Raw genomic sequence first — 14691 nt, 5'->3', positions numbered from 1 at the left:
GAAAAGAAACAAGAAAATAATAAATACGTAAGTTGAATTACTATTGGATGATAGAAGATGACGTGGCATAAATCCGCAAGAGAAGTCGAGAACACAAGCTATACATGGCTGCCGTGGCTGCTCGCCAGAACCTGCGGCCGCAGGGTGGTTCCCGCGCCCTGGCAGTGGCGGCAGCAGCCTCGAGGGGGCGCGGGACAGAGGCGCAGCCAGCCCTGCGGTTGGCAGATTACAACTCTTAGATTCAAATGCTCATAACTTCTGTTCTAGAAGGTTTCTTGGGGCGTGTGACCTATCATTGGAAAGCTCTTTAAGTCTAGTTTCCAACGCAATTTGAATCGCATCAATCCGATTTGTAGAACTCAAGTTATGATCAAAAGAGTGGACAAAGGTCAGTTTTGCCACTTCGTAAAACATCGTTTTTCTTCGTTTCTAACTCAAATTCATTTCCGTAAAGTGCATAACGACCCTTGTGGATGCTATATTCATTCTTCACGCATATTTATCTCATACTAAGCTTCCACAATCACATATACTTCATTGAGCGACCTCGATTCATCGACGTTTCATCCTTTTATTGTCTGATTCTTCCATATAACTACTCCGAAAGCGTCCAAATAGTTATAGAAACTACCTGAAACATTAAGAAAACACAAACAAAGCGTAATAGAGAACAAAATGGACAACTTATGCATTTGCGACCTACAAAGCAACAAAAGACTCAAAAAGCAACTATAAAACTAGCATAAACATGCCTATAAACTCTATATAAATATGACTCATCAAGTATACATAGTGTGTGTTATTCTCAACGTTATGGTTTGTTTTAGTCCTGCTTTCACAAACCACATTGTAAATCAGCTTTGTGCACATATTGTGTTATTGTGTATATGTGTATTTTCTTATCAACAAATAGTATTGACGATTTACATTAGCATAATATGAGCGAGACATTAACAATTATTTCCCTTAGCTTAACATTAAATTATTGCTGTAAAAAAAATAAATTAAATTAATATATATTCGTATCATCCAGGTGTATCATGTACCCAACTAACCTAAAATTATTTTTACTTTTCGTTTGATGATCCAATGACATACAATCATCAAAATGTAAACAAAATTCTCATGGATGCATTATACAATCGGATGTATAAAACAATCTCTCCTATCATACTAGATTTTGCCAATTGCCATATAATATCCTACAACATGGATCCTTTAAAGTAAATATATGGACGTCATGTGAAGTGTGTTGGGCCCTGGCCCTGAGTCACACGAGATATGAAAAGGGTGTCATATAAAAAGGGTGTCATATAAAAGTAAAACGGAAGATAAAGATTTTAGGTGTATTTTTTTTGGATATACATATGTTTTAACTAAATACTACGTAAGTATTTCCACTATTTCGTATCTTTCCAAAAAAAAAAAAAAAAATTTAGGTAAGCACGTCTAATGCAAGGACTCTTGAATAAAGATGGATCCAGGTGGGTTGACAAAAGGCACGACACGTCCCAACATGAATAAACACGACAAGAGCTTCAACAATTTTTATTTGGGAGAAGCACAATAAGTCCTAGCACGGCCCTATTTGGCAATACAAACCATGGTATAATCCGTGAAATTTGACTTTGATACGCATACATAACATGACCCAACATAGTGGCATGTGAGTTTGGATTGTACATGGGCCAACATTTTGAAAGTTTCTACTTTCTATTTATTTTTCAAAATCTATTTTGTTCGTATTTCCTCTATTTTTGTAATGCGACTATTTATTATATTGTTGTTTTACTATCGCTAATCTTAACCGTATAGGTGGTCATCTAAACAATAACCACTCAGGAAGCAAAATTGCATTAAGTTGATGGTACTGTATATGCTTTTAAAACTGTACCAAACAATATGTTTGTATGATGATACCAAGCAAAATAAACGTTAAGTTGATGAATATTTTCAATAAGATTTGTACCTTAGACACCCCAAAACATAAAAGAGGAAACATAGACTTTTATTATAGCAGCAATAAGCATACATCCATCACTAGCTTCAATTCTGCTAGCTTAGATCAAACCATATACATGAAGCAATACTTCATGTTACAACCATTTAGGAATTGAAATACAAATCTAAACAAAACACAAAGCACACTGTCAACAATTCAACACTTGATCCATTGATTGTTGATGAATCAAGCACACTTGCCCGCCTCAAGCTGGTCCCCAATGGGCGCGGTGTTAGTGCAGGTGAAGCCGGAGTCTGCACAACAAGGGCGAGGATGAGGAACGACCGGATTACGACTAATAACGCAGTCGTGGCCTTGGTGATCTTCACAAGTTGGGTCTTCTGCTTTCACAGTAACAGTGTGCACCATCACTGAATGCGCGCGCACAAACACACACAAGTACACATTGTTATTAAAAACTAAGCAATATTATGCCCCACATAATTAGACGTGCCATAATTAGTCCGAGCTTTATAAAATATGTAATGCATGCCCAAATAATATTGTCAGGGTTTTGTCAAAAAAAAAAAAAAATATTGTCAGGGTATCCAACATGTTTTATTACAAGGTCCAATTCCATATGATTGAGAATAGGAATAGGATAACATAACAATGTAACATAATTTTGTTACTTGGAACCGTCGATTCCAATTCCAGTTACTTTTTGATTTTTTGTTCACCCTTATAAAAAAGTATGAATTCTTTATCTTTCAATATTTTTCAGCATTTATCACGTTAATATGCATAAATGTTACTTAGAATATATATTGTAATAATAACTAACAAAAATCAATCTAATTACTCTACCGAACTAGTTATTGTACTAAATATATATACATTCAAATAAAAATTGCAAAAGGAATTTTACCTGATGCAATAATGAGGAGGGCTACAAATATGATTCTCTTGTTCTCCATTTTCTTTCTTTCTTAATTCTTGCCGAAAACTTTTAACGAACTTTTTTTTTTAAAGTAATGTTGCTAGTATTGATGAACTTTTGGTGGGTTTTCCTCTCTTTCTGTTGTCACTATTTATACTAAATTCTCTGATATTTAATAATACTAAGATGTATTAGTTAGATTCTTTTGATACATTCAAACTGATTTCTAATTACTTAATTATGTGTAATGTCACATATACATTGAAATGCTCAATCCTTTCTACATATTTAGTAATCCATCCGTCCTTTTTATTTATTAAGTTTAAACGAGAATTAAATAAATTAGAAGTGGGTTCAACAATAATACCGATGAGGTCTTGACTTATTGGTTAAAAGTCTTAAGAGATGAGGGCATGTGTATAAAAATGTGACAGTTCTAATCCCCCTACCCCCATTTGCAATTTATGTTAAATTGTCGTGTTAATTGCAATTCCAAGGATTGAATTAGTTTTGCACATTTTAAGAAAAATAGACACGTTTTTTGAGTTACAACTATTTTTGGTATAAATTTGTCCAAGTTTTTTGATGTAGTTGAAAAAATTCCAAAGGGAGTACCTATAACAAGGAGCACCCAACATGAAATACGTAACAAATAAAAACGAATAGAGGGAGTATCTTTTATAATGGATCGCCGAAGTTGCTCCATAATCGCAATTTTAGCACAATTTAGCAATTTTTTTCACCCTCAATTGTTAAGTATCGACTAATTTCTTCATCAAATATTTAGATGTTTGTTGTAAGCTAGGATACCTTAGACTCAATCCCACCCAAGCCATAATGATGTTGATAAACTAGTTAATTAATTCTTAGCTAATTCATAGAAAAAAAAATGTTGTAACAATGATGACATTTTATTCGTTTACATAAATCGTGAGGTACACTTCAACTATAACATACCCCTTATAAAATAATTTACAATTTCTATCTACTGATAGCAACATGCAATGGCATCTATACGAGTCGTAACCTATGATTTACAATTGACATTAATTGTTAATACTTAATTGTGATCCCTCCGTATACAAATGAACAAGTGATAAAGTTTCCCAAGGTACGCCTTCCTCTAGTTGGATCGTAATATGAGGTACTTAAATGTTGGGACAATGTGACAATTACCCGTAATTTGTAATGGTATCCACCAAGAACTTGATCACTCGCTAGGTTGTGCTAATTCCATACAAAGTATACGCATATAAATCCTCTTGTTGATCCAAGAAGAATGTTTCATACGAAATTTATGACCAGACTCCATTCACAATTTCGCATCACAGATATGCAATCGAAGTAACAGAACCAAGTAGTAAAAACGACATCTTAGCCTGTAAATAAAATCTATAAATTACACTTTCACATGATTCAATTGTACTTGATAAATTGCAATATGCTTACGTTCCAATTGCAAGGATCGCGGGCTATGCTCATCCTTTATTATGGGGGAATAAATTTGTCATGTTTGAAACCTCTTTACGTGGTTTTTGACTTTGATAAAATTTCATCTTAATAGATCGCCTACTTATAACCTCAGTATGATAATCTTCAAAGCCATGGTGGTCATTTGGCAATTTCACTTTATCGAAAATCAAGCAGGGGTAGCTCCTGATGGACCATAAAGTATGAAGCTCTCTAGTTAAAGCAACATATCAGCTCTCTAGTTAATGCTGGAGACAAAACACCTAAATTTTCTTTCAACATGACTGAGAGGCAAAGCAGAAACCACATACGAGTATAATCTGTATAACTTTAGGGTGCATATTTCTAACTCACCCAGATAACATATATATGTAGAGATTAGGAAAAATAAAACAGAAAAACAAAGAAAGCAAAAGAACAAAAAAGTAGTGTTACCAAGTTTTGGAGAGGCAAAAATACAGCAGCATTTTTGTTATATTCTATGGCCACATAACAAACCCCAAACACATCCACTGGCAAAATGCCAAGCTTTTGAGCACAGCCAGATCTTAGAATTCGAATGCACCTATTAAGCCAGCAATAACGGCAACAGCCAACAACAGCCAACAGCAGCTGCATCTTAAACTTAAAATGCAGCAACAGAGACAAATCCCCTGAAAATACAACCAGAAATTTCCAAGACAAATCCATGAGCAAAAGCATACTTCAGACAGTAATAATATAAACATAATCTTTGAAAGCAGACAAATATGCAAAAAGAGACATACTTAGTAGTGGTTCTAAACATGAAGCAGGCTATCCTAATATTAACAGGATCAGTCTGCATTGCTGGTCAAGCATCCATTTAAGGGAATCGCATCATTCCTTTCAACTGTCATCTTCAGCTGCTCCTGCCTCTTTGACATCAATGGTAAAGTTGTACTCCTGATCACATCCCAAGTAAGAATCACACATGTAATACAAAGTGTAAGTCTTCTTCCCAACTTCAGGAGGTGCAACGAAATCAAGCTTGACTTTTGATTTCCGTTGTAAAGCGACCCTCTTAATAGCTAGCAGTTGGTTAGTCTTTGTGTCACCCACCACCAACCACCAACCTTCTTCTTTAGCTTTGGGATATCTAAGAGCATCAACAGGTCCCACTTCTGACCTCCCTTCAAGATCTCGTTCAAGGGTAACCAGCATTGTGACATCTTCACCAGCACCGATGCTGTCACTATCAACCACCTCATAAGTCATATCAATGTTGGGGAAACGATTACAGAAACGGGCAATATCCAGCAGCTGTGAGTCAGACATCTGTAGAAGCTCCCGCCTCTCATCATCCTCCATTTCCACCAGGTCAAACACAGTCTCAATAGACTTCCCTGGGTTCTCTTGACATCTCTTGGCCAACTCCTTGGTGAAATGTGGAAGCTGCAATAGCATGGAATCTCGCTCCCACATACCCTGAGTCACCATCTGGCTTACTTCCATAGCAAGAAGAGCAAGATTTAGCCAACCATTGCTGGAAATAACATCAACCATAGCCTGAAGCAATCTACTAGCTGAAAGGAGCACTTCACGCTGGTCAGCAGCCAAGTTACCACCAACTGGATGCCTAGAAAAGTGGGCTTGCAGCAAAGCATTTGCTTTTACATGTGGATCTGTGTACTTTGGATTCTCAAAAGAGAATCTTTGGTGATGTATCATCTTGCGAATCAAGTCATCCTCCCCCGGACGTACTGGCAGTTGCGAATACTCTGAAGCTGAAGCCAAAATCTCAAGGAGACCCTTCAGCTTTGTTTTAGATGTCAACGAGGAACTAAAACGCTCGATTGTGGTGTAGCTGATGTAGTAATATGATGCTATCATGCCCAGATTCAGAGGAGAGAGATCCATATCATCTTCAATAGCAACACATTTACTTGCTTCCAGATCACTCAAAGTGTTCTCCACAAGTTCTGAGAGGTAATCTGATAAATGCCTATGGCTCACACCCTGAAGATTGTAGTAATTAGGATTCTGAGCAAGCCTTCTGTACATAAATGTCCATGTGAGATAATCCACAGCATCTTGCTTATTCTCGATTACTCCGACCACAATTTCTGCATTCAGATTGTCATGAAGGTAGTGGTGCAAATGACTTTCTACAGGGAATGCTTCATATAAGAACTTTTTATAATATTCCTTCCGTGGAGCATGGCAGAGGATAACACACTTCCCAGACTTATCCAACAAAGGCCGACTAGCATGACCCATCATCTGCAGCAGATCAGTGACTGGATAGTCTGTATGAGCATTCTCTCTCCCATCATAGTACTGAGTTCCCATGACCACCACTAAGTGAGCCAACAAAGGCATTCCCCAGCATATTGAACTGGTCATAACACAAACTTGGATCCATCCAGCTTCAAATAACTGTGATACAATCTCCTTATCAGTGCTAACTAATCCTTCATGCAAAAAGCCCACACCATAGCCAAGAGTGGTCTTCAGATTTGGATCCTTAATTTTATCAGTAAAAGGCTGCAACTCCTCCAATGAATGCAGCAAAAATATTGGCTTCTCTCCGCTGTCAGCACTAGCATATGTTACAAGGTCAACTGCAGTGAGTGAAGCATGCTTCCGAGTTGGAACATATACAATAGCAGGTTTCCCATTCTTAGCATGGACAGATATAGCTGTGTAGGTTGGCTTGGTCATAGCTTGCATTCTTGCCTCAAAATTAGCAATATCTACTCCCTGAATGTGAATCTCAAGAGGTACAGGACGAACCCCTGGTGGAAAGTTGAAAAGACCATGTGAAGAAGCACCTATCCACTCACCAAGGTCCTTAGCATTAGCAAGAGAGGTTGATAAAGCAACAATGCGAATCTTGTTCTCCACTTGACTTGCTATGTATCTCATCCTTGAGACAATCACTTCCAACACAGGACCGCCTTGACCACCAATAAGATGGAGCTCATCAATGATGAATAGGCTGACTTGCTGAACAAACTTTCTTTGTTTCCAGCGTCGAGATAAAGCATCCCATTTTTCAGGAGTACTTATAATTATCTGCCCTTTCTCAAGTAACTTCAAGTCAGTTGCTGTCTCTCCCATAAGTTCAACGACTCGCAAACCAAGTCCTTTTCCGAATTTCCTTTCCCAATCACGGTAACGCTCCTTGGCCAGAGCTTCAATAGGTGCTATATAGACAACACGCATGGTGCTGTCAGGACCTTTTTGGTGGTTCCGCAAGATAGCAAACTCAGCACATATTGTCTTTCCACTACCAGTTGGCGCAGCAACCAATACATTGTCATCTGCATTGTACAGAACTGTGAAAACCTGAGTCTGGACAGGGTTGAAGTGCCTAAATTCTGGATAAAGGGCTTCATATGACGGGTTTCTCAATGCAGTCACAGGCAGTGGTTGCAAGTCCAACAATTCTGTTGGGGGAGGATATTTCTCAGGCAAAATAAGATGTCTAAAAGAAACAGGCAAAACAGACTGTGATCCCAACCATCTATCAGAAACAACATGAATGAAATATTGTGGGGGCAGAGGCTCAGATATAGGCACAGTGAAATTTAGGGTATGGTCCTCATCAATATATTGCTTCTTCAGCATGAAGTATTCATGATGAAGAATGTATTCACCATCATTATCCTCCACAATAACCCAAAAAGGCTCCACATATCCATGAATCTTGTCTTCCCACATGAAATCAGGTGTGATTGTCAGTTCCACTCCTAAAACAGAGCGGGTAATTGGCTGCACATGTGCAGCAAGGTTAAGCTTTGGAAACTGGTGAATGAACTTGTGAAGAGTCCTTCCCATCTTTTGTTGTCTTATGAGCTCTCCCAGTTCTTGAGAGGAAAGGTCATAATACCTATCCCAAGCCAGTTCCTTCTTCTCCAACTTCATCAAAACTTCGCTAGGTATTCCAGTAAACTGACGGAGTGGTGTCTGTACGCTCCACATCCTCTTCTGAACCATTTTGCACAAATTTAGCGCCTTCTCTGCCAACTGAGCCCATCCTCTTTTCAAAACTATCTCAAAAAGAGCTCTCATAAGACGTGCTGCACTCTACATTAATTTTCAAAAAGAAGAAAAAAAAAAAAAAAAAAAAGTAAGCAAAGAAGCACATCTAGAGTACAAACATTAAAATATTGTTCACTTATGAGAAAAAGCAGCATGTTTCAAAAAAAAAAAAAAAAAAAAAAAAGAAAAGAGAAAAAGCAGAATACCTGCGTTATATAAACCATGTCTGAAGTTAGAGACAAGCCTTCAAGCTTCAACTGTGAGATATATGCTTGAAGTAAAACATTAATCTTAGCGCTGGGCTCTTCCAAGCTCTCTTTAATGGGAATCGGAACACGTTCCAAAAGCTTGGCCAGTTCAACCTTCTCATCTTGCCTCACTGTAACGTATTTGAATTCCTCACTGAGGGAGAACAACCGACAAAGCTCAATGTCACCCATAGTCGGTTTTAAGTGCTCATTGTAAGTGGATATTGTGCCATGTGTAATGTAATAAAAACTGGCAATCCTTCCCAAGTCAGTGACCTGGAAGTAACCACTTTTCCGATCATATTTAATCAAGTTATTCTTGTCCAAAACAGTTGCTGCTGAATGGATCTGAAAAATTAACAAAATGACTTTAGGTCAATAGCTATAAAAGGCTTTGGAACGCATAATAACATCAAAATCATTAATGAAAACAGTAAACGGCACTCATCAATGTTTAAATACTCCAATAGAAAGTTCTTTCCTAATAAAAGGTAGCCTCCTGGGAGTTCTTGAAGAAACCACACCCACCATCTTCTGAACAGCATCATGAAAAAAAATAAAAGCAACAGCTAATAACAAACTAGTGTGTGGCTCGGGCGATGCCCCGAGTTGCTAGTTTGTAATTAACATTTGATTATTTTTGCTTAATGTATTGATAATTATCTTCAAAATGAAATATTTGAATAAAGATTTGTATTAGGAGAACCATATTCAATATTTGTAACAAAATTTAATATAAGTTGTTAAATTATCCTATGATATGTAACAAATAGTACAATTAACGACTAATCATCTTATCCAAGTTAACTATAATTTTGTTGGATAATTTCACACAATATATGGTTAGCTAAGGTGGTAAGACTTGTCTCGTAGTACTTATTGGTCTCAAGTTCAAGTCATGGTGTAAGCATTTTTTAAATGTCAAATCTCATTCTTGTTGTGGAGGTGACATGGCATATTAATACTGTTTAAATACATGACATGTGGCATATATTGATGCAATGGCATGTTTATAGAGGTTAAAAGGGTGACACGTGGCACATATTCTGTTTTAGGAACGCTTTTTAATATATAAGTATAGATGTGCTCACCAGCACAAACTACTTACACCATCAAATAGTTGATGTGCTAGTACATACAACAAAACTAAAGTTGCCAAATACACTTTAAAACCGAGGACTAATTAAGTTGACTTTTAATTCTGCTTCACTCAAAATATTCATTATGGCCCTTAAATAAACTTGATAAGCGGTATTCATCAAACAATTGAATGTGTTTGGTTCAATAGCCAATACAAGTAGTTGCTGTGGATTTGCTGCCAAATTGAACAGTCTTGATGGTGCTTCTCACGACTCATAGATGTAGAGGTATATTTACCAACAAAGATATATGTAGGAGTAGTGTTAAAAAAACCAGTTTGATACCAATGTGCCAAAATACAAATTCAACTATTCAGCTACGACCAGAGAAATTTAAACATTGAAGATTGTTTAAAGCATCAGGAAAGTTTTCAGTTCTATCTTCCCAACTCCCCCCACTGCTGCCAACACTCACCCCCTTTCAAAATAATCATTAAACATCAAATATATTCCTTCAATAAACAGCCTACAGAAGGATCTGAAAACATACAGAAAAAGGGGTTTGACCAACTTTTAAAAGCACTACAAAGTTCATTGACACAATTCTAACCTTCACATAATTTGACACCTTTCAATCAACAACCTACTGAAATTAAATACATACAGAGCAGAGGGTTTGGTTGATTTTCAAATATCCAGATCACAAGAATGTTAGTGGACACATATTCAAACTTTAACCAAGCATTCTGAACCACAAACAGAGAAAATAAAGAAAAATGAAATCTACAAAATCCTATACATTTAAGATTTCACACCATACTAGTTGAAAAATACTATTCTATCAGCATAGATAAAGGTATCAGGAGTGCAATAATTTACAGAAATCAAGGGAACAGGAATGAAGAGCAGTGATGTTTAAGAATAAAGGCTTACCAGGTCAGCTCTTCTCTCTTCCAGTGTAAGGTCCCTGTCGAGCACATCAGGAGCTAAGCCATAAAGTGTAGGATTACGTAACATCCGAATGTAAAGGTAGGTGTAACCTATCCAATTGAGGGCTTCTCGAGCATTTTGTACAGTACCAAGAACAATTTCAGCATTCAACTGATCAGCCAACCTTGAAATAAACTGACTTTCAATAGGAAGCTGTTGATTCATCAAAGAAAGATAGAATTGCAATTCAGTATGGCCAGTGATGATTATTCCCTCTCCATATGTATCATACTGTGGTCTACCTGCACGACCAAGCATCTGCATTACATCTAGAGGACTCAATTCTGTCCAAGCTCCCTTTTCAGGATTATAAATCTGGGTTCCCTTTATAATCACTGTGTGTGCAGGTAAATTGACACCCCAAGCAAGGGTAGCCGTAGAAACTAGGACTTGCACGTGACCATCAGCAAACAAATCTTCAACAAGCTGGCGATCAGCCCTATTCATCCCAGCATTATGAATTGCAAAGCCGTAAGGTAGAAGATCCTTGAGGTCATTACTTCTAACTAAATCAGTATGTGCATGAAGAATCTCACGACTCGCACTATCCTCTTTCAAAAATTTACCAAGGGTGTCCTTTGCCAAGGCTGTATCCCTTATCGCACGGGCAGTCTTAGCAGTCTCTTTTCTTGAGTGAACAAAAACAAGAACTTGATGCTTTCCAGCCACAGCCATCACCTTATCATAGCAAATGTCATTCATCAACTGGAATCTCTGTAGTGGCTTCTTCACATTGATTCCAATATATTGTTGTGCAAGCGGGCAAGGTCTATAGCTGTTGTCAAAGTGAAATAGCCCCTTTTCTACATCAACCCTCAAGAATAATGCCACATCCTCGTAGTTAGGAAGCGTGGCTGATAACCCAACTAGTCGAATATTATCTTTTGTTGTTTCAATTTGCCTAACTGTCCTGGCAACTATACTTTCCAGCACAGGGCCTCTGTTGTCATGGAGCAGATGAATCTCATCAATTATGAGAAGTTTGACAAGCTGAGTGTATGTTCTATCACCTGACTTCCTTGTTATGATATCCCATTTCTCTGGAGTTGTAACAATTATCTGAGTTTCATCTATCTGTTGCTTGGTTAATGTCTGATCTCCACTCAATTCCTTCACATTCACACCATAGTGCTTCAACCGGTTTGACAAGTTACCGACCACTTCAGCCACAAGAGCTTTCATTGGAGCCACATATACTATCTTATAACTGTTGTGGTCAAATGATCCATCTGGTGCTCTATTCAAAGCAATCTGCTGCAATATAGTGAGGACAGCAACATTAGTCTTCCCCGCACCAGTCGGAGCACAAAGAAGAATGTTTTCAGCTGAAAAGAGTGCAGTTTGATAAACTTTACTCTGCACCCTATTCAATTGTGTCATCCCTTCGAAAGCTGGTTGTGCCCAATCTGGCATTCCAGATATCTTCACGAGTTCTTCACCTTTTTCAAGTGGCTTGGGTTTCAAAGCAGGAATATGAACTTCCTCATATCCTTTAGCCTGATGACGAAAAGAGCCATCTGGAAGTATAGTCTTCTTATTTGCCATGAAACGACCACCCTGGTTGAAAGCAAGGTTTTCCAAATCAAGCACCTGCCGCTGCCCATTCAACCAACCATTATCGACATCTCTATCAGTCAATCCTCTACGACCACGGTCCCCATCGACAGCACTCTCATCTTTCAAACGACGAGCCTCTTCTCTAATACTCTTCTCCAGATTCTTCTGCCTCTCCTTGGCAGTAGCTCTGGTAGCATGCAACTGCTCCAGGATGGCAGCCAAATCTGCACTGGATTCCATCATTTCTTCTTCAATCCTTTTCCGCTCCTCTTGATCTTCAGCTCGGGCCAGGCGGGTACACCACACAATCTTCCGCCTATTACGTACAAGGAACCTGACAAGGTTGAACCTATCATAGTCAAGGCGAGTCAAAAGCGTATTCTCAATCTCCCTATCCTCCCCTTCTGCAAGTAACGCTAGAGCCTCTTCAGCAAGATTTTGGCACTGTTGTGGATCAATCTGCTGATCATAGGCTTGAGAAATCTTCCTCTGAAGCCAATATGCATCAATGTCCTGAACATTTAGGTTCATACCCTCATCCGCATCAGGCATATCTTCATCACCAATCCCACCACCCATTTGCATACCCCCAGCTGAACCTGCTTCAGCAATATCTTCATCATCCTCTTCATCCTCCTGCACCGAGCCAAAATCGCTCTCATCGTCATCATCATCATTCTCCTCAAACTCCACCGCAACACCCACTTCGTTATCGAGACCGTCCCCATTGGCAGTCGGGACATCATCACCACCTTCTTGATAGTCAGTAATCATCTTCCCAGCATTAACCAGGCTATCAAACACAGTAGCAGGCATAGAAGTCAGCAACTTCTCAATCTCCATCTTCTTTTCTGGGTACTTAATAGCATCATTCTTTAAAACAGCCAAAATCTCATCAGCAGCACCACTGACAATATTAAATGGCAGCCCTCCCAGCTGCTGTTGGATAATACTCAGCATAGCCTCATAAGCAGCCCGAGTTTCTTTAGTTTTTGGCTGATAAACCCCTTCTTCAGTAACATTCAGAACACTTTCCTCCTGAATACGGCGTTTCTTGCTCTGCCGAGCAGGCCCTGGCTCCGCATTTGGGTCCCTTTCCTTCTTTTTTGAAGATTTCTTCTTCTTCTCTTCAAGCTCCGGAGGCTTTCCTTTAGCAACCCTATCTCCAAATGATTTCGGGTCAATTTTACCATATAAGGACTCCGGCTCACCAGTAGGCTCATGGGTATCCCTCGGCCGTGAATCTGTCGTGAGCACTAGACTCGAATTCGCCCTGTATTCATACTGCTTAAAACGTGCGTGTGCCTCCGCACCACCTCCCAGATTCGACATCTTTCTACAAAGAAGAAAATTTTAAATAAAATTAAAAAAAAAAAAAATGCTCCTTAAGTTTTTTCTTAGGGTTTATATAAACCTAGGGCAACCCCGTCCCTCTTCGTTCAATTTCTCAAGCTTTCATCCAAACATACAAAGTTCATAATCAAATTCCAGCAACACATTAGCAACCAAATTCAACTCAATTCATCAAATTTAAGCTCGAAAAATCACAGAAAAATCTTCTTGTTTAAGAAAATCAAAATAAATTGCACACAGCATTATTCTATCAACAAATTTGCTCGTAAATTGACAATACTAACAATCAAATCTGCTATAATGAGAAACTAAACCCTAGATTGTGAACTTACAAAAAAAATAGAAATAAAAGACCTAGATTGAGAAATTGATATTAGATTATTGAAAAACACAACTTACCTAAGAAGCAGATGCTTCAATGGAGGAGAAAAAGCTCAGCAGATGCTTCAATGGAGGGTGGAAAGCTTAGAAGCCGCTTCAATGGAGAACTTTAGAGTGAGTACGAGAGAAGTGCAACGAAATAGTGAAAAGGGGGAAAAAAAAAATTGAAAACAAACGAGGAAAAAAGAAGACACGCATATAAATGATATACTCTGTTCTAACGAAAACCGCCATATGCTGGCCCATATTATTAAGTCGGCCTTAGCGTTTTCGAGTAGGGCCTATCGGCTATCGCAAATTAGATGGTGCACTCGGATGGTCTATGACTCTATTCAAGTGTTAGGATCGAGTTCATTGAGTCAGGGTTGGATTTTGGATGTACTACTACATTTTTTTTTAGGCTATGTGGAGAGCCACAAGGGCGGGTGAAAATCAATCTCAAAATCTCTTAGAATTGAGAGGAAAACTCTAACTACTTGAGCTATCTCTCACTCTGATGTATTACATATTTTAGATTTGAGTAATACTAGATTATTATGTCCGTACAAGTTAAAAGGTTGATTTTTTTTTTCTTTTTTTCGCGTTAATTTCAAATCAGGTCGATTTTTGACACTTTTAGGTGCAGACGATCAATAATGACAAGTTATGTAACTTTAGTTGAACTTAAATTACGACCCAACTAGGAAAAAAGGGCGGGTTTGAACAAGCCAAAAGTCACTCTTTAGT

The 14691-nt window shown here is 38.2% G+C and overlaps 1 protein-coding gene across 2 annotated transcripts; it reads right to left on the bottom strand.

Moving 5' to 3' along the window:
* Positions 1-4605: 4605 nt before the first annotated feature.
* On the bottom strand, positions 4606-14153 carry LOC145593745 (DExH-box ATP-dependent RNA helicase DExH12-like). 2 transcript variants are annotated; one of them, XM_081650084.1, is made up of 5 exons: positions 13984-14153; positions 10618-13567; positions 8564-8953; positions 5120-8402; positions 4606-5005 (listed from the first exon to the last, which is right to left on the bottom strand). In XM_081650084.1, the coding sequence occupies exons 2-4, from the start codon at positions 13561-13563 to the stop codon at positions 5220-5222; spliced, it is 6519 nt and encodes a 2172-aa protein (XP_081506210.1). In that variant the 5' UTR covers positions 13564-13567; positions 13984-14153; the 3' UTR covers positions 4606-5005; positions 5120-5219. The 2 variants fall into 2 exon arrangements, with proteins under 2 accessions (XP_081506210.1, XP_081506211.1); XM_081650085.1 differs by having other exon boundaries at positions 10618-13563.
* Between the last annotated feature and the right edge of the window lie 538 nt (positions 14154-14691).

Source organism: Chenopodium album, chromosome 19, assembly GCF_948465745.1.
Source record: "Chenopodium album chromosome 19, dcCheAlbu1.1, whole genome shotgun sequence".
Lineage (NCBI taxonomy): Eukaryota > Viridiplantae > Streptophyta > Magnoliopsida > Caryophyllales > Amaranthaceae > Chenopodium > Chenopodium album.
Note: the sequence above shows the minus strand (reverse complement) of the source record. Positions and strands in the feature narration are given on the sequence as shown.

What these genes read in the sequence shown, in the direction of transcription:
- LOC145593745 (XM_081650084.1), bottom strand. Translation starts at nt 13,563, where the DNA reads ATGTCGAATCTGGGAGGTGGTGCGGAGGCACACGCACGTTTTAAGCAG. An exon ending in AAGAGAGAAGAGCTGACCTG is followed by an intron (nt 8,954 to 10,617) that starts GTAAGCCTTTAT and finishes TTAATTTTTCAG; the next exon opens with ATCCATTCAGCAGCAACTGT. An exon ending in ACATGGTTTATATAACGCAG is followed by an intron (nt 8,403 to 8,563) that starts GTATTCTGCTTT and finishes AAATTAATGTAG; the next exon opens with AGTGCAGCACGTCTTATGAG.